Genomic DNA, 25,251 nt, shown 5'->3' with positions numbered 1-25,251 from the left:
TTGAACCAACACACCTCTCTTGCGAAGTGTGGCCAGGTCTGGGCACACATCTGACCTGCGCCTTTCTTCAAGGCAGGGAAGCAGATCCAACACCCCTCCCCACCTAGTAGAAACAATTAATGATGGGAGGGGTGACTGGGTTTATTCCAGATTACATGGCTTGCAGGAATGGGTTTTATAATATTTATAAAAGTACAACAACAACAATATGCATTATCTTTGCTCTAGTATTACAGAGCTGATGGAGCTAATTTGAGGCTGTGTACACACCATACATTAAAAGCATTATCGCTTCTCCCCTGTAAGAATCCTGGGAACTGTTGTAGCACCCTTTACAAACTGCAATTCCCAGGATTCTTTGGGAGAAATGTGCTTTTAATGCCTGTTTTTCCTGCAGCAGGCATGCTCAGCTACCCCTCTGGAAGCTCAATCCCACAGAAAGCTGTGACGGCCACCAACTTGGATGGTTTTATGCAGGAAAGGCTATCAATGGCCACTAAGCACGATGGCTATGCTCTACCTCCACAGTCAGTGGCAGTAACCTTTGTGAATAGTAGTTGCTGGAAGATGCAGGAAGGGAATACAGAATGCTCTTGTTTCCACAGGCCTCTGGTTGGCCACTGTGAGAACAGGATGCTGGACTAGACAGGCCAATCCAGCAGGCACTTCTTATGTCCTTACGTGGTTCAAGGGTAGAGATTGTGAGAAGGCATCTTCCAAAGCAATCCCACCCCACAAATAGCTTTGGAGCCTTCTTGCCTCTAGCCTAGCCCTCACCCCTTTTCCTGTTCCCGCTGGAGTCTTCTTTTGCTTGCCACGCCTGCAGGCTCTCTTCCAGCCAACGGTGCCAATGACAGATCTTAAAAACTTGGGGTCGGTGAGATTCGGCAATCGCAGCACCTTGCGCCTGCTGGACCTCCTGAACGGAGCGGGTTGTGTCTTGCTCCTCGTGAAGTAGGGTGAAATGTGAGGAGTGTTGCAAGCCGGTGTAGAGGCAGAAGGTCTGGCCGAGATGGTAGAGCACGGCTTCTCTGTCAGGGGCTTCTTCCTAACCCAGTGGAACACCAGTATCATACGCCTCTTAGATGGGTTGGACATGCTGAAGAAGGTGCTGGAGGCCCAAAGACCAGGGTGACTTCAAAGCGGAGGATGCAGCAGGCAGTTCCCTATCAATGGTGCTAAATCCAAGCAAATGTTAGCTCCAGTCCTGTTAAATCGATCCAGCAATTATGAATGTTAAATAAGGGATTAATTCCTCAGGCAGTATGAAAAGACTTTCTGTGGCTTTTGAGTAGATGGGAGCCCCCAACTACTGCCACTGTTGACAGCCTGTTGCCCCTTCACTCTGCTTGAATGGGTTATGTCACAATGGTTCCTTCATCAGGTGTTTGTGAGCATGAAAATGCTGTTGGGAGTTTCAGCAATGAAGGCTCAGGCATAACATACTGTTTGAAAGTCTGAACATTTCCTCTTTTTTTAACAAAATTTATATACCACTTTTATAATTTATATACAAATTATTAGGAAAGTAAGTTAAAAATATACTGTAGTTTATTCACTTATAGGCTAGTTTACACACTTTATTCCTTCTTATGCTTCTATCCCACCTTTCCTCCACTGAGCATACACACTTCAGCCTCCACCTTCTCCATTTTATCCTGACAGCAATATTGTGAGCTAGGGCCATAGCTCAGTGGTAGAACAACTGCTTAGCATGCAGAAGGCATCAGGTTCAGTCCCCAGCATCTCCTGGTGGGACAGGGAGCGCTCCCTCTGCGCTTCGGAGGCTTCGCGTTGCTATCGCTGAAGCCAAGGAGCCTGTATTCGCTCCATAGGACGAACACACATTTCCCCTTAATTTTTGGAGGGGAAAAAGTGTGTCCTATAGAGTGAAAAATACGGTACTACCCTTCATCACAAGATCTCAAGGCACTTCACAAGATAAAAATATAAAGTAAAAGCATAAATAAATAGTTAAAACAAAAACAACACAATGACACACGCACCGCAAAAACATTTAAAAGGCTGTAGAATGTTAATCAGCCAACGCCAGGTTAAAGAGGCACCTCAAGATATATAATGAAGACGCCAGACAAATCTCCCTTACACCAGAATGAAACAGATTAAAAAACCTCAAAGCTATCCAAATTCAAAGCTCATGTTCTTGGATTATGGACTCTAGAATATTCTTTAAGGACTTCCTGACTTTCCACAGAAGACTGTAGGGCAATGAATAGGCAGGTTTAGTCCTAACAATTAGGGAAACAGACCTGCAAGTATTCAGTGTATTCAGAAGTCAACATGAACTGCCTGTAGTTTTTTTCAGCATGCACTGAGGTGAAATTTGTAGCATTAATCTCTGGCTATCTCTGGACTGTTATCCTCCCTAATTATCCACTGCCTTTGTGCAGCTAGTTTCCAGTTAGAAATGAAACGTTCTCTCTTCATCAACTACAAATTCTGGAGTCTGAATCAGAATATGTTGATTCAAGACACTGAGGGATAGCATGAGATTCTTAATCTCAGGACCGTGGGTTCAAGCCTCACACTGGAGAAAAGATTCCTGCATTGCAGGGGTGTTGGACTAGATGACTCTCATGGTCACTTCCAACTCTACAGTTCTATGATTCCATGAAGTACTGAAGCCAACGGTGGGGAACATCAAATTGCAATGGGCTTCACTTGAAAAAAGAAAGGTACAATTTACAGGGAGCATGGAAATACTAACTCTCAGTTAGTACCCTTGCCTTGCAAGGGTAAAATAATTTAAAATGCAGAATGAACATTCCATTCACAGCAGGTATCTAAAAGTCTTTTTTTTTTAAAGCAGTAATGAGAAGACATGATCAGTACTTTTGAGGTCACCATCTCTGACTGTGGATACAGAGGACTTAATCTTTAGCCTACCATATCTTTAAAAAATATTTTCAGCTAGCAGCTACAGAGGACATTCTCAGTTGCTTCTGGAAGAAGACATAATAATGAGTAGAGGAAGGAGAACTCATGGTAATGAGTTCTTCTTCCTGCGCAGATTACCTCAGCATGAAGCCAAGGATAAAAGAAAAAGTGGTGCTGAAGGCTACAGTTATTTCTCAATCAGCGAATTTGCAAAATCTTATGACTTTCCCGCATCTTTCCAAAAGCCGAAGGACAATTATGAATATCTGAGGTATATATCTTTAAAAGCAACCTGCAGTGTTACCCCAAAGAAGCCCTTTCTCTCAGCAGTTTGAACCCCAATGCTACAAATGGGCATCATGGTACCCTCCAAATGTTGTGGCTCAGGTTTATGAGAATTGTAGTCCACAGCACCTGGAGGGCACCACTTTGCCTACCTCTGTTGTCCTGTACTGTTGAAATAAAAAACAAAATCCAAATTAATTTAATTTTTAAAAGACAAATAGCTTTTCCTGCTCTCACCTGAATTCCCCGCTGCATCTCTAATAGTGTGAGCCAGGGCTTTTGCCAACTTAGGCAAGGCAAGAGAGACAGAATTCTTCTTTCCTTTAGTTAAATTAAATACTACTGGCTTCAAAGAAACCTTTGGAAGATGTGAACACACAAAAAAGTCTGTCACTCGCTCACTCCATTTCCCTTTACCTAATACAGCTGTTTTACCCAGGAACTTTTACTGAGACACAACATTCCTAACCGCATCCCTAATCTTAAAACTTTCTGCCTTATACTACTGATGAACAGTCTCAAAATTACACTATGAATTACAGTTACAAATAAGCAGTGATTGTTAAAGGATTATTTTGTTGCCTTCTGTAAATGAAAATGCATTTTCCAGCTTCAGACACAACAGCATACCAAGACTACTTATAAAATCAGACTTATGCAATAGTATAGTTCTGAATAACTTGACGGTTTTGACTTTTGATATCTTGGCGTATCTTCCTGGATATTTAATCAGGAAAAAATCAAGTACTGAGTAGATTCAACAAAAACATATCTTCCATTCCTGCATTGCAGGGGGTTAGACTAGATGACCTTTGGGTTCCTTCCAATTCTACAATTCTATGGTTCTATGATCCTATTCATATCAGAGTTGAGACTTGATAAATATTAAATAGGCATTGTCATAGCAAATTATGTAAGCAAAAACTCAATTTCTTCCTTTTTAACACATCATATGTAGATAGAATCAGGTAACATTTAAGATACGCAGATACTGACTATATCACAAATCTATGTGCATTCAAATCCACAAAATAAACAGATAGTTTCTGTAACTACTAGAACTTCATATTGACTTGTCTTACATGGCTATTGTAAAGATTGCTGTGGACCCTGAAGAAGAACAGATTTAACATTTAAGCCCTGGCATAATGCAGAGGGTCTTATTTTCAATCAGGGCTGACAAGGTGAGGCAACTGCCTCAGGCGGCAGGATTCACAGGGGCCTTTAATGAATGTACTGCCCACTGCTGCTGCCATGGTGCCAGCAGCAGCTGTTTCGCGCTCCTTGGAGGCTGGATCTGGTCCCCCATGCCACATCTACAGTGGTCTCTTGGTGACTAGGAGGCACTGCTGGTCTCCTCCACCCTTGCCCCCAATGTAGATCTTTGTCCCCCCCTTGCCCCCAATGTAGATCTTCACTTACCCCTTCTTGGCTGGCAGCAGGAAGACGCCATTTTGTGGTTTCCCTCAGGTGACAAAATCTCTTGGGCCAGTCCTGCTTTGGACACATGGTACACAACAGTTTGGTCAATTGCAATAACAAAATAATTAACTAATCAAATGAAAGTTACTCAAGGAAAGTCAGCTCACTTTTCCTTTTACATTATGGTTACCAGATTTTTTTCAATGAATCCAGGGACACTTTTTTTTTTTTTTTTTGGAAGCTGAGTAGCAACAGGGAGTCAGTAGTGGGGATAGTGAGGCAAAAGCACACATGCATGTTGTATAAAGGTGCAAAGCCCTTCTTTCCCACCCTGTGAAACATAAATGCAGTTTTTTAAAAACTGGCCAACAGAGCGCTGCCCGCCCGTGACTCCCGAGCCTTCCCTGATCTCCTGCCCCCTTCCTCCTTTGTTTTGACTGATCAGGGGAGGCTCAGGAGTCACAGGCCGGCGGCTGTTGCCCAGTTTTTTTTAAAAAACTCCACACATTTATGTTTCACAGGGTGCAAAAAAAGGGCTTTGCACCTTGCCTGGCAGAGAAACCATGCGCCTTGCACCCCTCCTGGGCAACACCCGCCCGCCCGCCCGCCTGTGACTCCCAAGCCTCCCCCAATCTGTCAAAACAAAGGGGGAAGGAGATCTGTACTGCCGGACATCGCTGGTTCCCCTTTGGCAGTGGCAGAGGCAGCGAGCAGCTCCTGAAGCCAGCCAGAGCCAACTGCGCTACCAGGCTGGCTCCGGGCTGCTGAGGCTGCCACTGCCACGTTTCCTGGGGACATATTTGCAAATCTTGGGACACTCCCGGGATGGAATTTGTCTGGGTACAGATTTGCAAATCCGGGGACTGTCCCTGGGAACCGGGAACGTATTTTACAGCACTTGGTAACCGTTTCTAGACTAGGTGAAAACAGAAGACCACAAAAGATCACCACCACACTCTCATTTAAGCTTGTAGAATGGTTTCTTGAATTAAGCCAATACAGACATATGGAACATTCATAACTTTTATTCTTGTAGCATGTTGTGTCGACTAATATGTTGTAATGTTCTTTGTTGGTTGTATAATTCTGTTGACCTAAAAAGGAATAAAAACATGTATATAAAAAAACATAAGTCCTGGCTGGATCAGGCCCTTGGCCCATCTAGTCCAGCATTCGGTTCACAGTGGCTGCCAAGGTGCCTATGGGAAACCCACAAGCAGAACCTGAATGCAATAGTCAGCACTTTTCCTGCTTGTGATTACTAGTCATCGGTATTCTGAGGCATATTGTCTCCATCAGTGGAGGCAGCCATTGTGGCTAGTAGCCTTATCCTCCATGAATTTTTCTAATCCCCTTGTCAAATCCATCACTACATCTTGTGGTAGTGAATTTCAAAGTTGAATTTCAATGTGTTGTGGAAAGTACTTTGCTTTGTCTGCCCTAACTCTTATCTGTCTACCTGATTATTAGAAATATGTATCTACAAACACACACATATGATTACCGCATTCACCCTTGGCCAAACCTCCATTTTTCTCATGTTGGTTGGGTGTTGCCATTTAACACTCTTACACAGCTCCTCAGCTTACCCAAGTGAAGGGTTGTTACTTCATCCTGGCCATCAAATGATCAGTCTGATGATCATGGACTTACATTGGGGTGCTGGGCTTGGTGGAGAGGTTTAAATCTGCCCAACCTGGTGCAATATATTTGCCACCAAGATCTGTGGGGTCTTATCTTATGGGGTGCATAAAAAAAAATCCTGGGAGTGGGGCATCAGACCTGTGCCAGGGGTTATTCATTCCTACATTATATAAATACTAATAATAATAATAATCAACAACGTTATCACTAATCGTTGTAAGAAAGAACTCTACAACTAGGTCACATTTCAGCAACTTGCACTATGTCTAGATGAGATATATGACAGTGAAATAAACCCACACACTGTTTAAAATCCGTATCCCTCTGGAAGGGGGTTGTCATGCTGTGGATGCACGACCAAACTGTCGCGGCGCTACGGCCGTCTGAAGAGATAACTACACGGCAGGGAATGAAGACGACAAAATCTCTCAACCTGGCCTACCTCGCAGGGCAGTTGTGAGGACAGACGTAGAGGGGGAATACGCCTTCGCACGCCGCCTTGGCCGATTAAAGCGAAGCGAAGCTGCTAAATAAAACTCTTCCCTGCAGGCGCTGCTCGCTATTTCCTCCGAGGCGAAGCGGCAGGGGAAAGAGACCCCCCGCTCCCCCCGCTTCCGGCGCCATGATTTCCATCTCATGAGGCGACCCCGTGTAGGAAAGGAGGGAGGCGAGCATCGTATGAATAAACTGCGCTCTTCGCAGCCTGGGGAACGGCGGAGCCGAGCATTGCCGCGGCGGGAGGTGAGGGTGGTGCGCGGAAAGCAGGATAGGGGGCGGCAGAGAGGCCGCGGCTTCGGCCGGCCTCCAACCTTAGCGGGCGAGGGGGGGAGCGCGTGAAGGTACAGCAATAGACGCCATCATTGGGGACGGGGGGTGGGGAGAGCTTCAGCGCCCTCGGTCGGAGGAGGGTGAGCTGTCTCGCGGAACTCCCTGCCTCAGGATTTCGGCCTGGTTCGGAGGGGTGGGGATAGCCAGTGATCGCACCGGGGGCAAGAAGTACATCAGCAAGCAGTACATCTGCTAGGTAAGCGGGAAGCTAGACTCCCTCGGGAGGTTTCAAAACAGAGATTGGGTGACCCTCTGCTGCGATTCCTGCATCGCAGGGGGTTGGGCTAGATCAGGGGCGTAGCAACGGAGGTGCGGCCCGCAGCAGGTGCCAGGCTGAAGGGGGCTACCATTTGGCGCGGGCCCCCCACCGCCCGCGACTCCCCCAAACCCAGAGAGTGGCAAAGCGGCTGCTGCCGCTCTCCCCCTTCCCTCGGCTCGCTGTAGGCTTGGGGGTGGGGGCGCCGAATCTCACTCTCCTTTAGCCTGAAAAGGGGGGTGGTCCACATTCGGCCCATAGCTGTCAACTTTCCCCTTTTCTTGCGAGGAATCCTATTCGGAATAAGGAAATTTCCCTTTAAAAAAGGGAAAGCTTGACAGCTATGATTCGGCCCCGCTCCCACCCGCGACTCCCCATGGGGCAAGTGAGGTGGTCTTGCCCAGCCACAGGATCTGCTGGGAGAGGAGTGTACCAACGTCCGGAAATGGGTGGGGAGACCAAAGCCAAAACGAGGAACTGAAGCAAAGGCTAGTCAGTGTTACCACAGCTTTAAAGCAGAAAGCTTCATGGGGCGAATAAGCTCAATAGTGGCTGGGGAAAGAGCGGGCATCTCCCGCACCATGATCTGCTAATGGTACGGTCTGAAGAGATTGAGTCCCGCGCATGCGGGAGAGCAAAAACACGGAAATAAGAGAAGTAAAGAGTTAGTCCTAGGAGCTTCACTTCCCTTGCGCTGTGTTTTCGGCTCCTCTTTCCTCTCCTCAGCCTTCGCACTAGAGGAGAGGGTTGGAGGAGCCAGGCTGCAAGCTTATGCACACTTCCCCGCGAGTAAACCCAGTTGAAGTTTGTTGGATTTACTTGCTGAGTAAACATTGCTTGGGGCTGCGCTGATAATAGTCCCCAATTTAAAAGGAAGAGCCAGGATAGACAGCTTTCTCCTCTTTTCCTTAAAGAGAACTTAGTGCACCTTTACCAAGTGCACAATGACAACAACCACACACAAAAAACAACCAGGTGGAGGCGGAGGTTCCCCAGCCTGTACGTGCTTCACCTAAATTTCGTATTGTGCTGCTGCTGTCAAAAGCACAAGCGCCCATCCCTTTAGTAAAACTGCTTTTGGCTAGTGCCTTGTGATGGCTTTGTGGTACCAGATCTTATAACATTTCTTTTAAAAAAGAGAAACAGCACCCCAGTGTCCCCCTTCAACCAACCAACCAAAAGTAAATATTCCTGCAGAAAGATGCATATTATAAAAAGCAAACCATAGCTATGTCTATAGGAAGAATATTCCAAGCTCCACAGTTGGGTAATAACCTTTATTAGGGTCAACTTCAGAAGCCACAAAAAAGTGGGCAAGCTTTAGAATTTCCCGGATAATTTATGGAGAACTTAAAAGCACAGCTCGTTTCTGTGACACTCCCCCCCCCCTTGTTTTTTAAAAAAACTGGTCTTTAAATTGCTTGCAACTTCCTAGCTGAAACAGGGTTTCAGGTCTGACGGGAGCTGAGCTGGGGAGGGGGCAAAAGGAAAGGTTTTGTCGGAGCTCCTGAAACAGCGATCGGAGGAGTTGATGCACGTGCAGAGGAGGAAAAACACAGGGAGAAATAAATGGCAGGGCAGAGAAAGCTCTAAAAACAAAGAAAAAAATTGCAAATGGAAAGCAGTGAGGAGTCATGGCCAGGGAGGAAGTGACAGCAGGTCATGAGCTTAAAATACTTTTATTTAATAAAAAGTAGTGTTCAGGATACTACTGGTGTTCTCTGGACAGCTATTTTGGAGTGGAGGACAAAGTCCAGCAGGGGCACCTGCTTCATCCCCCCCCCCTCCACCAATGCTCTGCTTGTGGGCTCCCCAGAGGTGAGAAAACAGGATGCTGGCCTCTTGCTGGGATTCCTCAGAGGAGCGAGGGAAGGGGAAGAGGAATTAGAAGTCAGGCTAGGACCTGGGAGAACCAGGGTTCGAATCCCCACTCAGCCATCAAGCTGCCTGGGTGACCTTGGACCAGTCTCTCAGTCAACCTTGGAAGGTTGTTGTTGTGAGTGGGTGGGGAGAGCCATACAGGCCACTGTGACCTTGCAGGAGGTGGTGTATAAATGTAAAAAGTAAAAAAATAAAATAAAGGGCCGTCCCTCTTTGTGTGATTTCCCTCTCCCTCTGCCCAGCTTCATCTCGGACTCATGAAAATATTGCAAGCAAGAGTGCTCCTGAGCACATGCAGACAGCACTTTTTCTTCAGTAACTACAGCCAGTCCTGGCACATCAAGATTCAGGGAGGAGGGCTAACCCCTAGGTGAGGAGGCCGGGCAAATCGGAAGTCGCTTGAAGGCACCCACAATACGTTTCTTTCGGAAACCCGAGCACCAAGTTTACCCCGTCTCCATTTCTATTTATTATTATTATTATTATTATTATTATTATTATTATTATTTGTTAACTACCCTTCGTTCTAAGGCCCTGGGCTGGGTTGCAGCCATTTAAAATACAGTGTTAAAAGCAATTTTAAAATTACAACCATTAAAAATAAAAAGAAACAGTAGCATCTTATAAAAAATACCATTGCTGGGCTTTATTGGAAAAGGTTCTGTTTTGCAGGCGTTAAAATAGTTAGGTGTAGAATGTGATTCTATGTGTGATTATTCAGAAGCAAAACCCAGTATTAGTACTAATGTCTTATTAAAACTCCTGAAGCTGCTAAAAGAATGAAGAATCCAGGACCACTTTAACAAATTTATTTAGGGGTCCATATGGCACCATCATAAACGCTAAGCCATCTTTCTGACGCTAAACTAAAACTTGATGGATTATGATTAGCTTGATAATGGCCTATTTGATGAAATATTCCGCAGGGAGGGGGTTCAGCTGGGTCTCTTTATGGATTATTGAAATAGTGTTACTGAATTGTATTGTTACGGTTTTGTGCTACACCTTTGTGCCTTTTTTATAAGTTGTTTAGAGATTTTTTGTAGTAAGTGACTAATAAGTCATATAGGTAGCAATACTAATATTCAAAATGTTTTATACATTGGAGTAAAATGACTGTGGGATGTTTTAAATATAGACTGAGATTATTATGCATTTATTCAACAGCATTTGCATGCCAATTAATTGTAAAGAAAATCTCTTAAGTGGTTGAGTTTAAAGTATGCAACAAAAACACAATGATCATTCACAACAAAAGTAATTAGTGATAACATAATCAGCCTTAATTTGCTATATTAATTAATATATGTAGTTAGATAGAAAACCACTACATTTATAGCTATAGATATAGACGTGATCTTCTTTTTTAACAATATTTTTATTCATTTTCAAGTTGCACATCACACGTAAAACATAACAAACAACACATTAACTACATTGCTTAAAATATCAAATCAGATTCTTACAGTTCATGCCAAGAAAAATTCCCACATATTACCATGAGATATCTGGGGGTTAAAAACATGGTCTTCTCATTTAAGGTTGGCAGGTGCTGTTGCCATTGGACAACCCCCCCCCCCCGCCCTTGCCCCTGTGGCTTTTTGGAAATCAGGGACCTCTAGCAGCCTAGGCGCTACGTAGGGAGCTCGCTTTCCCCTCCAGAACCAGCCCAACCACCCAGCCCAGACAGGCGGGCAAAGCGCTGGATGCGCCCGGATATTGCTGGCAAGGCGCAAAGGTGCCTTTGGAGACTGGGCCAGTTCCACTGGGCGGGGGTGACAAAAAAAATTCTGCACTGGGTACCATCTGACCTTGCTACACCTCTGGGCTAGATGACCCATCAGGACCCCTTTCAACTCCGTGATTCCATAATTCATTAACTGCTTCCTGCACTGCAGGGGGTTGGGCTAGATGACCCTTGGGAACCCCACTTCCTCCCTTCCCTTTACGGCGACTCCCTCCCTCCTAGCCCTGCACATTGCTGCAAGGAAAAGCCATGGGTTAGCCAGGTGAGGTTTAGTCCCTTTCTGTAACAGGCAACTCACACTCTGGTGTTAAAAGGTGGAGGAGGTGTGGAGGGTGGCGAAGGCAAGTACAGCATGGGCTTAGGAGGAGGCGTCACTCAGAGAGAGAGAAAGGAAAGATCCTGCTGCATGCCATGGGAACTGCTCCCTAGGAAGCATCCTCTCTTAAACCTCCTCTTTGTGGGGATTAGTTTTAGTTCCCAAATTGCATAGTAGTAGCCCTGGGCTGCTTGACCCTTTGATTAGTTCTGTTTTTCCTCCTGTAGAAACTACGCAAAACCTCCTCCTTTAAAAGTGTACATCAACTTCCCAAGTGTCAAAAAAAGGTTATTTATGTATGCCATTACTGCAGCCTGTGTTTGTTAGCTCCAAAATGGAAAACGAGCGAGGTCCCAACTAAAGGAAGAGTGGCATCTTAAGTTGACGGAATATGCACAGCTCACAGATTTAACATATAGAATAAGAGAACAAGAAGAACATACGTTTAGAGAAGATCGGGAAACGTTTATTGAATATATTGGGGGGGAATTGTGTACACTTGAAAACGTTAGCAGCATTAAGATAAATTCAGCGATGTAAATAAGTTTTGAATAATGGAATACTGAATGGTTTAGTTTTTGTAAAAATAAAAAAGCAGGGATTTATGATATGCAAAATGAACCATGGAAAGAGAAGAAGGGAATGTATTTTAAGAATATTTAAAGCAGTATTCTAAATTGTAAAAGAAGAAAAGTTACACACACACACACACACACACACACACAAATAAAGTTTAAAACAACACCTGACTTTTACTTAGCATACTTGCAGCTGCAGGTTAAATAGGTGATGCATACAGTGGATGTTTCCTGAATTGCTAACACGGTCTTTCCATAGCTGTCAACCTTCCCTTTTTTTGCGGGAAATCCCCTTATTCCAGCGCCACTTCCCACTGCTATCCCGGATTGTTAGATATCCCGTAGACTGTCCCCGGGACAGGTGAGGCTGCTGATCCCTTATTTTCGAGGCTGCTGATCCCTTATTTTCAAATCTGAAAGTTGACAGCTACGTCTTTCGTAGATTAAAGTGTCACAGACTAACCGACTCTGAGGCGGCACAACAGAACATAACCTGCTGCTCTAACTGCTAAGATGTAACTGCCGTAACGGTTCCAACTGCCCAACTGCCGCAGGGTGTATGACATCACAGGGTTCTGCAGCTCTTGCGATTAAACCTTTAGGCATGCATTTTGGACGCCAGCCTCCTGCCCCCCGCACTTCTGTGCACATGGGACTAAAATGGTCAGCAAAGGGTCTGCTTCGCAAGCCAAGGTGGGCTGGAATGACAGCTATTTGAAATACTGTGCTGTGTAAAATAAGAAGAAGGAGATTCATGTGGTAGTTGAAGATCTCTGTGGCGTCGCTTAGGGCACGCCATTTTAGCAGGTGAGACACAGCTTTAGCAAATGTCCTCAGTGAGAAGAGGTCTTGAAAACATGTTTTTGGGAGTGAGGAGTCCAAATGCACTGTTATTTTTGTGATTTAGACAGCATTTCACTTGGTAAACCTACAATGGAGGAAGAAGCCCATAAACTGCTTTCAGAAACCGAATAATTTCAATTTCACCTTCTGAAAAGTCAGGTAGTTCTTAATAATAATTATATTACTACATAATATAACTGCAAATATTTAGCAATCATTTTTAATGTTTTCCAAACAATTTTCATACATTTTACTTACAAAACTAAATTATATTAGTTCAACTGAAATATCTTTTGAATTCCCAAGTCATGTTGCAGCTTTTGAGCACCCCTCATTTTTGGAATTTGGCAGGCAGATTCATGCAATTCCTGAACACTTGCCGAGAGAGAATATGTGTTCCTCATTCTGGTTTTAAATTGTTTGTTTGGAAATAAAGGTGATGCAAGAAAGGACTAAAGAAGTAAAGAAGAATGAAGTTTCCCTGCCTTTCCTTCCGGCAACCTTATGCTGGGTTGGTTTTAAATGAAATAAAAACAATAGAGACCCGTTGGCGACCATTGCTGGCCCAGTACGAGTCCTGTACCATTGCTGTCCACATTGCTTTTAAAGACTGGGACGACAAAGCCTGGAAAGACATCCTCACAAACAGGCTTGGGATGACAGTGACTCAAATTGAAGAGCTATTGGATGCAGGTGAAAGGTTTGGAAGAGGTGTTGTGGCAGGTAAGTGACAGTGGCTCAACTTTTAAACTTCCAGTAGACATGAAATGCTGACTTTGTAGAGTACAGTCATACCTCGGGTTGAATACGCTTCGAGTTGAGTGCATTCGAGTTGCACTCCACGGCAACCTGGAAGTAACGGAGTGCGTTACTTCCGGGTTTCACCGCTTGCGCATGTGCAGACACTCAAAATGACGTCACGCGCATGCGAGGAAGCGCGCGTGCGCAGACATGCCATCGCTAGTTACATTTGCTTCTAGATGCAAACGGGGCTCCGGAACAGATCCTGTTCGTATCTAGAGGTACCACTGTATTATTATTATTATTATTATTATTATTATTATTATTATTATTATTATTTTACTTCTGCCCACCCCAGTCTAAAGAATCTGCTCATATTCTATCATGAGGATGGTGAAAGTACGTTTGGGAAAGTATATCCTGCACAGAACAAGGGGAAGGGCAGAGAAACTGGAACAAATTTAGCTTTATTGGTGTCATTAGGAAACTTTGCCATTCTGTTGCTTACACCTAACTCCTGATCATTTATGAACAAGTTTAAAAAGGCACTGGTCCCATAGCACACTGCCTCCCTCTATTGTGAGGACTACCTATTTATTCCTACTACTCTGTGCTTCCTGTTCTTTAACTACCGGTAGTTACTGATCCACCATAGGACCCACTCCCTTATCCCATGACTACTAAGCTTACTACAAAGGCTCTGGCTGGAAGCACCATTTGTAGCAGGATACAAAGAGGACCAATGGTTTCTATACTCTCATACAGACTAGTAAATAGGTTAAAGAGGGGAAAGGAAGCACTGGGGGAATGTCGCAAAGCAAGGGAAAATGCGTGAGAGAGCTGGAACTATACCACAAATACCAATTCCCCCATCTGTTAGCCTATTGGGTATCTACTTATTGTGAGAGCAAGCAACTTTTCCAGCTGTAGGGTTCCATTTATGGAGTTTGTTCCTTGCGAAGGCTCATGTGGTGTCCACACTGTTTAGATTCCAGGAGAAGTCTGCCCACCCAGATCTTTTTAATCTCTTTTATCTCCTGACTTTTTAAAGTTTGATGCTGTCATTAAGCATTGTATTCTTCTTTGTCTTATTACTGTATTTTATTACATTCTGTAAACTGCCCCAAATGCTTCAAACTGAAGGGCAGGATAAAGTCCTGCAAATAAAAATAAATAGGCCAGTAATTTCATTTTTTTTAGGAAGAAAATTATAGCAAGATTTGTGTTTTAAATACAGGACTAATTGACATTGGGAAGACATCACAGTGCCCAGAACTCTTGCCTCCTGAAGACATTTTGGTACTAGAAAATAAAGCCATCCTCTCAGGCCTGGAGCAGAAATACCTGACAGTTATTTCAAACCCCAGATGGTTGTTGGAACCTATTCCTACACGAGGACGCAAAGATGTCTGGCAGGTGGACATCCCAGAGGAATTGATTCCTTCTTTGGACTACTCCTGAAGATTTTTTTCTTTATGGTCCCTTAACTCTACACTTTCCAAGCTACTGAAGTGGAATCATTTTCTTCTACTGACCTTAATGTAGAGCACTATTATAAAGTGAGCAAGTGCCTTATACCTTGGTGTTATCACTCTTGCAAATGGAGAACATTAATGGAATAGTTGGGGTCACCAGTAAAAGTATGCTTTGATTAAGCTTCTTCGATGTGGATTATTGTGAATTATCCATCTTAGGTCCAAGCTATCTGAAAGACCGTATCCGCCCACACAAACCTGCCCAGATGTTGAGATCTTCATGGGAGGCCTTTCTCTTTGTTCTGCCACCTTCACAGGCATGCACAGGAGGGGATGTGGTGGAGGGCCTTCTTGGTGGCTGCTCCCAGACTTTGGAACTCACTTCCTAGAGAAGCTAGACTGGCTCCCTCCTTGTTGTCCTTCTGCCAACAGATGAAAGATGTTTTTGTTCCAACAGGCTTTGAGAAACTGACTGCTTTTAATGAAAGGGCTGGTGCCATGCCGTTTTTCTGTAATTATTGGCATGTTTCAAACAGGTCTTAAATACGTATGTAGTTTTAATTCTATCATTGTTTAATTGTAGTTTAATAATTGATTTTCCTGTTTTTAGTGGTTCTTGTTTTTATCTGTAAACCACCTTAAGTTCCATCAGGGGGGGAAAGAGGAGTATAAATAAATATTAATCATCATCATTTACATGCACATTATGGAATATTAAACACTTTTTCTTAATTAAGTGAAATAAACAGATCATCAGTTAATCCCACTCCCTCCCCCAGAGCTTTCACTCTTGATTCCTCTGCTCCTATTGGGTCTATGGTCTCATCACAAATGGCTAATCCATGCCCTCCACCCCTTTTTAGTAAACTCATTTAAATGCTCCATTCAGAGTCTTCCTCACTACTTTGCAACTGCCCTTTCAGCTTCCTATGCCCTTTGTGCTATTTGTGGATGTAATGCTGTACACAGTACTATGCTTCTATAGAAATGAATCCTGTTACAGTGGTACCTCAGGTTACATACGCTTCAGGTTACAGACTCTGCTAACCCAGAAATAGTACCTCAGGTTAAGAACTTTGAGAACAGAAATTGCACAGCAGCAGCGCAGCAGCAGCTGGAGGCCCCATTAGCTAAAGTGGTGCTTCAGGTTAAGAAAAGTTTCACGTTAAGAACGGACCTCCGGAACGAATTAAGTACTTAACCCGAGGTACCACTGTACTTAGAAATGCTATGGATGTTTATTAAACCTGCTAAGGAGGATGTGGTCTACTTTTCTTTAGATCAGGGGTGGGTAACTGATAACACTCCAGTTGTTCCTGGGGTAGAGTTCCCATCACACCTGGCCAGGAGTCATCCTGGCTGGTGCAGATGGGAACTGGAGTCCAGCAACATCTACAGTGCCAAAGGTTCACCATCCTTTGTTTTATTATGCTGCTCAGCCACACTCCCTTTCCCCATAGGTCAGTGGTGGGCTCTGCTATGTTGACCAAGACTAAGGATGAGGACAGGAAATGCCACCTCAATGACCTTGGCACCATAGGGATGTAAAGGTATTTCTGCTTCCCATACCGGAGTTCAATGTGATGTTTTATTCTAAGAATGTTTGGCAGGTCACTTGGGCCTCTCAGAGGTATAAAGTGAGATTTTTTAGCATTCTGAATTTTCTTTGGGCCATTGCATTTTTAGTGTGCACATATAAAATCATCTATGTAAAAAGCATTTATGAGTTATGACAGCTAGTTAAGATTCACATGGATTGCACCATTTTTAAAACTCCCCTATTAATTGAAATTGAAATACTTTATTGTCACTTGTACAACTTGTATACAGTGAGATTACACGAGCACTCCCCACTCAGCTCTCTTAATTCCCCTCGTTTACTGACGCTCACCCACATTGTTTTCCTCTGCAAAATGAGCTATGAGACTCTGCAGCTCCCAGCCCAGAGAACTACATTTTGGCACCTGAGGCGAACCACAAAATGGCGCCTTCCCTCCCCACCAGAAAAGAAAGCGTGATTGAAGATAGACATCAGTATCTGCTGCCCTGTGAATCCTGCTGCCTAAGGCAGTTGCCTCACTTTGCTTCATGGGTGGGCCAGCCCTGAAGTGAGCCCTGGCAAGCAAAGTATTTCAAAAAGTGATTATATCCATTCTTTCCTTCTTTCTGAGTAATTCTGGACATCTTAAAAGCTTGTTACATCTACAGGTAGATGTCCAACTGCTCTTTTAGAATATGACAAATTATTATCTATGCTTTAATATTACTATGTAATTTACTTGCTATTATTGTAATTTTGATGTAATGTGGCATCCAGTGTACCAGTACTTCTGAAATACTCCACAATAAAAACAGTAGCTACATTTCAATACAGTACCGTATATGAAAGTAGGATTATTAGAAACACTGGTTTTTATTTCAAAACATTTGTTGTTGTTCTTCCAGACATGTATTTGCCCAATTGTCTAGAATCTAGATCTCATAACAGAAGCTGGTGCCATGACAGAAATCTGAAGCAGTTTATAGATGAATGTCAAACCTCATAATGAACACACAATATATTATTTATTATTGCATTATATTAGGATCTTTTTTGGGGGGGTCTGTTTCATTGAGTATCTGCACACTGTCCTAGATTTTAAAAAGAGCATATATTTTAAAAATATACAAAATAAACACATGAAATAATTAAGTAACAAACATGAGGCTTTCACTGTAAAGCAAAATGGCACTTTAAAGCTAGCTGAAAACTACCACAATGGTTTCTTTCACATCTTTTGTGACCTTAACATGTCAACTGTGCATCAGTGAATGTGGCAACTTCCCTGGCTTTTTATAAAATCCGATCATTGGTTATTCAATGTCAGATCTGGCTTCTCATGCTAAATATTTGCTTAGGTTGGGGATGAGAGAAGAAGGCCCATATATGATGTGTTCCTTTACTATTTGCTTGGATGCATATTTATTCTAGCGCCATTTAACAAAAAAGAAGGTGGAGAGCAAATTTCAAATTCCTTCAACAGGTACAGGAACGGCACGCTAAACTCAAACCCTTTAAAGATTCTAACTATCCTGTCTTTGATCCCTTCATAATAGAGCTTCTCAGCATTGCAGGTGCTGACCTGTTTAACTGCAATACAAACATGACAAACTGAAATGAGCAAACTATAAATATAAATAAATGTAAATATAAATATAAATATATAAATAAATATAAATAAATATAAATATAAATAAATATAAATAAATATAAATATAAATAAATATAAAAATAAATAAATATAAATAAATGCAATAGTGGGTAATAATAAATGAAGTTTTAAAAGTTGGACTTGACATACCAAATGTAAAGGAGTTTCTTCAGCTACTGGCACTGACGTCCTTCACAGGTTTAAGTAGCCAATAACATTGTCCCATGGTTTCTCCTTTTGGAGATGATTAATTAAATTTCTATACCATCCTTCATCTGAAGATCGCAAAGTAGTTTACAATATAGAAACAAAAAAGTAACATAGTAAACAAAAACGCACACCCCACAGACAATTTAAAAGGCCTTAGCCAAAGGCCTGCTTAAAGAGAAACATTTTCACCTGCTGCTTAAAGATATGTAATGAAGGTGCCAGGCGAGCCTCTCTGGGGAGACTATTCCACAAGTGGGGAGCCACTGGAGAAAAAGCTCATATTTGTGTTGCCACCCTCCAGACTTCTCATGGAGGAGGCACGCAAAGAAAGGCCTCAGAAGATGATCTCAGGGTCTGGGTAGGTTCATGTGGAAAGAGGCGGTCCTTGAGGTATTGTGGTCCTGAGCCATTGAGGGCTTTGTAGGTCAAAACCAGCACTTTGAATTGGGCCAGGAAACTAATTGGCAGCCGGTGCAGTCAGGCCAGGACTGGTGTTACATGCTCAAACTGTCTTGTCCTGGTGAGTAACCTGGTGGCTGAATTCTGCACCAGTTGAAGCTTCCAAACCATCTTCAGAGGCCACCCCACATATAACATGCTCACATAGCAGCTATTTTAATACACACCAGACCACGCCTTTTGACTGTTAACTAGAATTAACACACTTCTCCCCCACCCCACCCCTCGTATCGTATTATTTAATGCAACATGTCATCTAACATGTCAATGAGGCCAACGCCTGTTCTTCTGCTCTGCTGCTTTTGTAGCAGTTATCATTGACTCTGCTGAACTCTCAGTGTACTTTATTTTGGTGTCGAAGATGCTTATTGCAAACTTATCCTTTTTTGTTTTTGATTGCATATCAAACAAAACATGTGAAAGGTTTACAAAGGACAGTATTGAATGAGAGATAATTCAAGTGTCTCCATCAAAATCTGCCCTCTCCCGAAATAAGAGTGTGTGTTAAGTATACCTGGCAAAGTCATTCCTTCTTAGGTTATAGTGCTACTCACTCATTTTTAGAACTTCAAACTAGTTTTCAAAACCATCTTGGCCACATGTTTTCTCATGCCATCATAAAGCATGAGGTGTTCCTATTTTGCTTGGGCTGTATAGTTCAGCTAATGCATTCCTTCTGGTGGCAATCCACTTGCTTCAAAATACTCCCATTGGATGACAGAGAAAACTCCCAAGTAAGTGTGCAATTACAGTTTTCATCTGCAGGAACAGCAGAAAGCTGGCAACCCAAATAAAATTTACTGTTATCCTACCATTCCCCTTTTAAAGTCTACACTTCACACAACTAGACCATTGTAGGAAGCAAGTTACTCCTAATCCCTCTATGATGAAATACAAACAGTTAACCTAGGTAGACAAGACAGGAGGAAAGGAAAGAAAGAGGTTTTATTCTTCAGTCCACGTCATTCTGATTTTCTCTATTTTAAAAAGGGGTGGGGGTTTTCCAGTCTGCCCTCTGTTTCATCGATGGTAACCACTGTAGTCTGCCGCTTTGGGTCCAATTCCTTTGGAAGCAGAAGTAGCATTTGAAGCACAGTTGCAATTAGGGCAATGGTGGTATGAAGGAGTTCGATGATGATGGGAAGATCTTGACATGGAAATGGCAGAAGCCGCTGCTATCATGGGCATGGAAAACCATGGGTTACAGAACGGGAGTAAACTGGCCCAATGAGCCTGCATGGCTGATAAGTCTGGGTACATGGTTGGAAAGGCTGGCAACCCCATCACCGGTGCAAAGGGGCTGTTGGGTACAGGAGGTATGACATGATACAAAGAGGTAGCAGATGTGGTGGTGGTCGAGTCAATCTCATGTGTGTTGACTCGAGCATGATTGGTGTGCTGGGGCAAATGGAAAGGAGCTAGCTGGTTCACTTTGTTGTCATTGTCCTCCGGGGCTGCCTGGTCAGAGGACCTCAAAGGGGTTGGAGGGGAAGCAGCGTATCCACTTCTCAGCCGGGCTGCTGCTCCAGCAAGGCCCTTCGGCATAGTAGGTTTTCGGAGTCCAGCTTTGTGCATTTTGTCCTTTGGGGAAGCTGCAAGGAAGTTACTTTCCCTAGTAGCAGGACCCAGAGTAGTTTGACCTTCTGGGCTTCTTGACCTGCTCTTCAAGCAGCTTTCACTGAAGTCCTCATCTAAGGAGAAAGCAATGGGTGGTGTGTTTTTGATCCCAACTCTTCTCTTGCACCTTGCAAGAAGGTGAGGACAGCCTCTCTTAAAATTTGGGTTGTGGTAGAACTGTAACTAGAATAAAAACAGAGGAAGGGATGGAGTTAACATAAGGTTTCAAAGAGAAATGCAACAGCGAAGCAATGCAAAATGACAGTCTCCATTGCGTATGTTTCAATTTTCACACAATGGCTCTGAATTGTGGGATTTTACATCCTACATCTCTATTGATTCAGTTCTGTAATCTTATAATTATGAACTGAGTTGGTGGAAACTGGCATAGAGTTTGCTACAAAGTGGGAGGAAGGAATTTGGTGGCGCACATGTTGTCAGCATAATGCCTTTGGGAGGCTTAATAAAAGGAAACAGTAGCTAAGTGATATATTTTCAAAACTTGAGTACAGATCTTGTTAAATGTACTAGGAGCTCAGAAACTACAAAGGGAGTAGATGTATTGTTCTGAAGAATCTAGACTTTAAATCCAGAATATAGGTTTTTCAGATTCAGGTAGGTAGCCGTGTTAGTCTGACGCAGTCGAAATATATATAAAAAAATGTCCAGTAGCACCTTAGAGACCAACTAAGTTTGCATGCACACAAAAGCTTATACCCAGAAAAACGTAGTTGGTCTCTAGGGTGCTCTTGGACAATTTTTTAATTTTTTAATAGGTTTTTCAGATTAGGGTCCTGCCCCCAAAGTAGGATGCTAGGATGCTAGGGATTAGTGTCATAGGGAATCTGTGGCCTGTTTCCCCATTAGGGGTAATAGGCATGGCCCTACTAACTCTACTCTGTCCTCTGTCCTCCCCCACCAGCCCAGGGAGTAGCACTGCCTGTCAGTTTTCTCCTTCTTAGTGTCAATGTTGTCCTTGCAGAACTCAGCAGGGAGGAAGATGGGAACAAAACTAGGAATAGTTGGCTCTGACTCCACTTACCGTTAGTCTCCCTGCTTCCCACCCTACCACATTCCAATGAGCACCAGCCACCACTTCATAGAATTCTTGAACAAGTGCACATATTAGTTGGTTGCTGTAGCAAATAAACCATTTTGTTTGTTTGCAACTAAATTGGAGTCTTTATACTAGACAGAAGCATAATAGAAAACCCCTAGTCACGTATCCCACATGCCTTCTGCACTAAGAACTTTTTATCTGTTTGGGGAAACAGTTGCAAAACTAGATGGTTTTTGTTTGCCCATATAGGGACACCTTTAGCATCATAATTTATCTGAAGATGAAGTGCCTAGAACATTCCTGAAAGAAGGACTGGCGGTTACTGGTAAAAAGTGTCTTTCTCCAATCATGAAAGGTTCAGGATGCTTGGTTGTCAATTTGAATAAATGCCATATTTATATTTATTATTGTTCCCCCTTCTTTAACTCAATGGGCATAGTCCAGGAAAATTTAAATGCTTCTATATCCCATTGGTTTCAGTGAGAGATATGTACACAAACTGCATCCTATGCACAATTAAGGGGGGGTAAGTCTCAACAGACACCCATAGGATTCTGTTGTAAATCTTTCATGCTGTAATAAATGGTTTAGGAGTGTTTAACTTTTAAGAGACAGAATGTAGATCTGAAATGCATTGATATAACTTCCATTTATCCAATCTAAATAATTTGCTGTTTTGTGCAGTCTGTGCACAGCATTAAGCTCACACAGAATGTGTTTTGCTGCTATATTTATTATTCACACTGAACAGGCACTAACCTTACGATGACATTCCTGAGCAATTTCCATTTGCGTGAATAGCTCTTCTGGATATTGTACCACATAAGTTTCCCTCCCCCTTTATCCAGGCCTTTCAATTATTTTGCTTAGTTGATTTAGTAATCAACATTCATCTCTTCATGGAATTCTATGTATTTTAAGATTTTGAACATGCCTTCCCATCACAAGAGCCTTTACAGAACTAGCTTTCATTTTGTTTATATTTAATGTGCCTCAGTGTTCACATCTACAGGGGTACTCGACTGGCTACATCCAAATTTGACTTCAAAAACGAAAATAATGGCCTAGTAATCTTTAAATGAGGTAGTGCAAAGATTCAGGGAAGTAAACTATCTTTAAGAAATATAACATTAAGGATTGCAAAGGCATCATAGAATTATAGATGCAATGCAAGAATAAGCAGGTGGCCTGCTTGGGGATCAAACCCATGACCTTTTTATTATCAGCACCATGCTCTAACCAAATAGAGTTGTGCTCTTACACTAACTGCAATGTATAATAGCCAGCCAGCCATTTTTTTTCTGTGCAAGTTGCAGTCCCTAATTGCAAAGTACAATATGAAGTACTGTACACTTTTCCAACTTATCCAGAAAAGCCTCTTGTCACAGCAAAAGTTGGAGTCAGCTTTTGAGAAGCTGCCATAATGAATCATGAGCGGCCTGGCAGAGCATGACTCAGATGCCTTGAAGAGGGCTTGTGAGAATTAAGAGCAGATACAGAATGAACTGTATTCATTGTGAGTGGCATATAGAGAGGATGCTTTTTAGCTGATTATCTTAGGTTTCAGTGGATTTGTAAGTCCCATGTTGAATGAATTTATCTAATTCACATGACAAATTAACCCCTCCTTTTCAAATATGTTTAGCAGCTTAAAAAGAAAAGGAGGTAAAGCTTTGAAGTAGGCATTATTATGTTGTATTTGGGGAATGGGGAAACATTAGCGACTTTCTGGATTAATCTAATTACTAACACTATATACATTGTCTCAGTTGTGTCCACTCAATTGTGTCCTGGCCTTGAAGAAGCTCAATATCCACTATTTTTCCTCATTCTCTTAAGTACCTGTTTCCATTCTGTGTTGCTTTTTTCCCTTTTCTGGAGAATGACTGATCTTGCACAGTAAGCAACCTGTGAACTTAGAGCAATGTCTACCTTTTAAAAACCACACCGTGGTCTTACCTTGCTAAATGCATAAGCAGCTTTTTCTTCTGCTAAAAATTCGACAAGGGAGGCAGACCTTTGAAAATTCTGTCTCATCTTGCTAAAGCCATAGAGATTGAGCTGACGAATGAAGCTTTTCATACAGTCAGTTTCAAAAATGCGCAATGGTCCTTTCCTCTCTAGAACCTCCTTTTTAAAAAGTTCTTCATCTATCACTACACAATTCCCATCGTCATCCCACCACAGTGACTTAAACTGATCACTTTCAACAATTTTCCAGAGTTTCTTTGGGAAAGTGAGGGATAGGAAATCATTGTCTTCAAGAGAACCATCATCACAGAGAGTAAGCCGTGGTCTTTTTGCCCAGGGTCCATCATTCAAAGCCTGAAAAGCATTTTCTTCTATCATAGACCTCAAGACTGTGTCACCAGCTGCAGTTTTATCATGCAACGGAGTAGATGAAATTGAGATTGCAGAATGAACTATTTCATCTTCAGCTGAAAAGTGTTGAGTCTGTGCAGCAGGAAGGTCCATGTCTATTTCTCTCTTCTCAGTCTGGTAATTTTTTTCAGCTGTAGCCATTTATACTATTAGTCAAACCATGCTGATAAGGCAGCAGCAGGCCTATTAAAAATGATGCTAGCTTGTAGGGAGCTTCAATAGGGAGTTCTAGAACATCACAATGAGACCTATCTTGTGCAGGTGTGACATCACAAAATGAACTCTGGTTTCCTAGCGAACGATTTCATAATGACTGAACAGTATTTATGCATCTTCACTGAACAAGGAAAATTAGGACAAAGCCTATCAAATATTTGCCTTAAAATATGCACCATAAAAGCATCACATACCCACCGGACTTTAATTCCAAGAGTAAGGGCACAAGCAAGTTCATACTTCCATTTTTTTAAAAAGAAAATTTGTTTGTGTAATTTCCTGCACTTAAAGGTGGTTTTACTCGAGGTGTTGCATGAATGCTATACAAAAAACCCCACGGCACACTCTCTTAAGAAAAGTGAATTGCGTCAATACCACCACTGCATGTAACACAGTTCAGAACAAAATTGGGGTATAATAACCCCAGAAACTGGAGTTATTCTAGGCTATTTCAATCTGTAATTTTATAGTAAGGAACAGAAAGCCAAGAACCCACCCTTCCTGCTCTTACAGAAAAGGAAGCATGTTTGACTTGCTAGATCCACCTTGTTGTTCTGTGTAGCGTAATTGTACATCCTCATTTACAAGCAAAAGTTCATTAACAATTTAGGTGTAGAGTGCCAAACACTACTTCAAGTCTCCACTCCCTTCAGCTAATACTATTTGCCTAATACATACACTAAAGTTAAACACTAGATGCATACTGAACCTTGGTTAAATACATAGCTTTATGAGAAATATGCAAATGTGGTTACATGTGCTTAAAATTTGTCACCTGGTGAAGAGGAAATCTGTTCCAGGCAAGCTTGTGAATAAGAAGGAAGCAACTTCTCATTTGCTATTCCAGTACAAGCCCTGCCTGCACTGAATTTTCTATCATTGTAAATAAACCGTTCCTTTTTCAGACAAAGGAAGTTTTATGCCAAATTTCAAGCAACTTTGTTGTACAATAACAGAAAAATGGCTTGGGTTAAAAAGTGTACTTCCATACATGGAATGGCTGTTTCCAACCTAGCTGAAGAATGGAGCATGAAAAAGTGACCCTAAATGCAAGGAAACTCTTCCATGTAGTCAAGATTCTTTCACAAAGCTCTTTTAAAGATCTGCTAGTGTTCATCACATGGCTGTGTCTTTATCCATTATGTTTTTGATATTATAATCTGAATATTCTAATGCCCCCTTGAAAAATTGTGGCACTGCCC

General features: G+C 42.5%; 3 protein-coding genes across 25 annotated transcripts in view; 1 reads left to right on the top strand and 2 right to left on the bottom strand.

The window, feature by feature from the left end:
- LOC310754106 (uncharacterized protein) overlaps positions 1 to 12,179 on the bottom strand; it is a gene marked incomplete at its 5' end in the record, with an annotated part of 138,910 nt that extends 126,731 nt beyond the window's left edge. For 4 of the 17 annotated variants that reach the window (XM_083595658.1, XM_083595651.1, XM_083595655.1 and 1 more), the window contains 2 exons: positions 4,606 to 4,680; positions 6,692 to 6,887. In XM_083595658.1, the coding sequence (XP_083451784.1) occupies positions 4,606 to 4,680; positions 6,692 to 6,887 (271 nt within the window). Of the gene's footprint in view, positions 1 to 777; positions 4,886 to 6,691; positions 6,888 to 12,042 lie in introns of those variants that run through there. The other 13 variants (XR_014543611.1, XR_014543615.1, XM_083595652.1 and 10 more) reach the window with 11 other exon arrangements.
- On the top strand, positions 6,867 to 17,287 carry EOLA2 (endothelium and lymphocyte associated ASCH domain 2). 7 transcript variants are annotated; one of them, XM_083595679.1, is made up of 3 exons: positions 6,867 to 6,990; positions 13,135 to 13,421; positions 14,677 to 17,287. In XM_083595679.1, the coding sequence occupies exons 2-3, from the start codon at positions 13,169 to 13,171 to the stop codon at positions 14,898 to 14,900; spliced, it is 477 nt and encodes a 158-aa protein (XP_083451805.1). In that variant the 5' UTR covers positions 6,867 to 6,990; positions 13,135 to 13,168; the 3' UTR covers positions 14,901 to 17,287. The 7 variants fall into 7 exon arrangements, with proteins under 7 accessions (XP_083451805.1, XP_083451803.1, XP_083451806.1 ...); XM_083595677.1 differs by having other exon boundaries at positions 6,876 to 6,990; positions 13,050 to 13,421; XM_083595680.1 differs by lacking the exon at positions 6,867 to 6,990 and adding an exon at positions 7,156 to 7,273.
- A 2,413-nt stretch (positions 17,288 to 19,700) lies between these two features.
- LOC310754097 (heat shock transcription factor, Y-linked-like) lies at positions 19,701 to 25,111 on the bottom strand. The gene is made up of 2 exons (XM_083595621.1): positions 23,411 to 25,111; positions 19,701 to 20,574 (listed from the first exon to the last, which is right to left on the bottom strand). Exons 1-2 carry the CDS (start codon positions 23,972 to 23,974, stop codon positions 19,795 to 19,797), a joined length of 1,344 nt encoding a protein of 447 aa, XP_083451747.1. The 5' UTR covers positions 23,975 to 25,111; the 3' UTR covers positions 19,701 to 19,794.
- Between the last annotated feature and the right edge of the window lie 140 nt (positions 25,112 to 25,251).

Source organism: Podarcis filfolensis (genome assembly GCF_964270895.1).
Source record: "Podarcis filfolensis genome assembly, chromosome: Z".
Taxonomy (NCBI): domain Eukaryota; kingdom Metazoa; phylum Chordata; class Lepidosauria; order Squamata; family Lacertidae; genus Podarcis; species Podarcis filfolensis.
Note: the sequence above shows the minus strand (reverse complement) of the source record. Positions and strands in the feature narration are given on the sequence as shown.

Bases quoted from the DNA above. Each gene is read 5' to 3' on its own strand.
- EOLA2 (XM_083595679.1), top strand. From the start codon at position 13,169: ATGAAGTTTCCCTGCCTTTCCTTCCGGCAACCTTATGCTGGGTTGGTT. The intron at 13,422-14,676 runs GTAAGTGACAGT...TTTTAAATACAG, and splicing joins TGGAAGAGGTGTTGTGGCAG to GACTAATTGACATTGGGAAG.
- LOC310754097 (XM_083595621.1), bottom strand. From the start codon at position 23,974: ATGGCTACAGCTGAAAAAAATTACCAGACTGAGAAGAGAGAAATAGAC. The intron at 20,575-23,410 runs GTAAGACCACGG...TTTTTATTCTAG, and splicing joins CTGCTTATGCATTTAGCAAG to TTACAGTTCTACCACAACCC.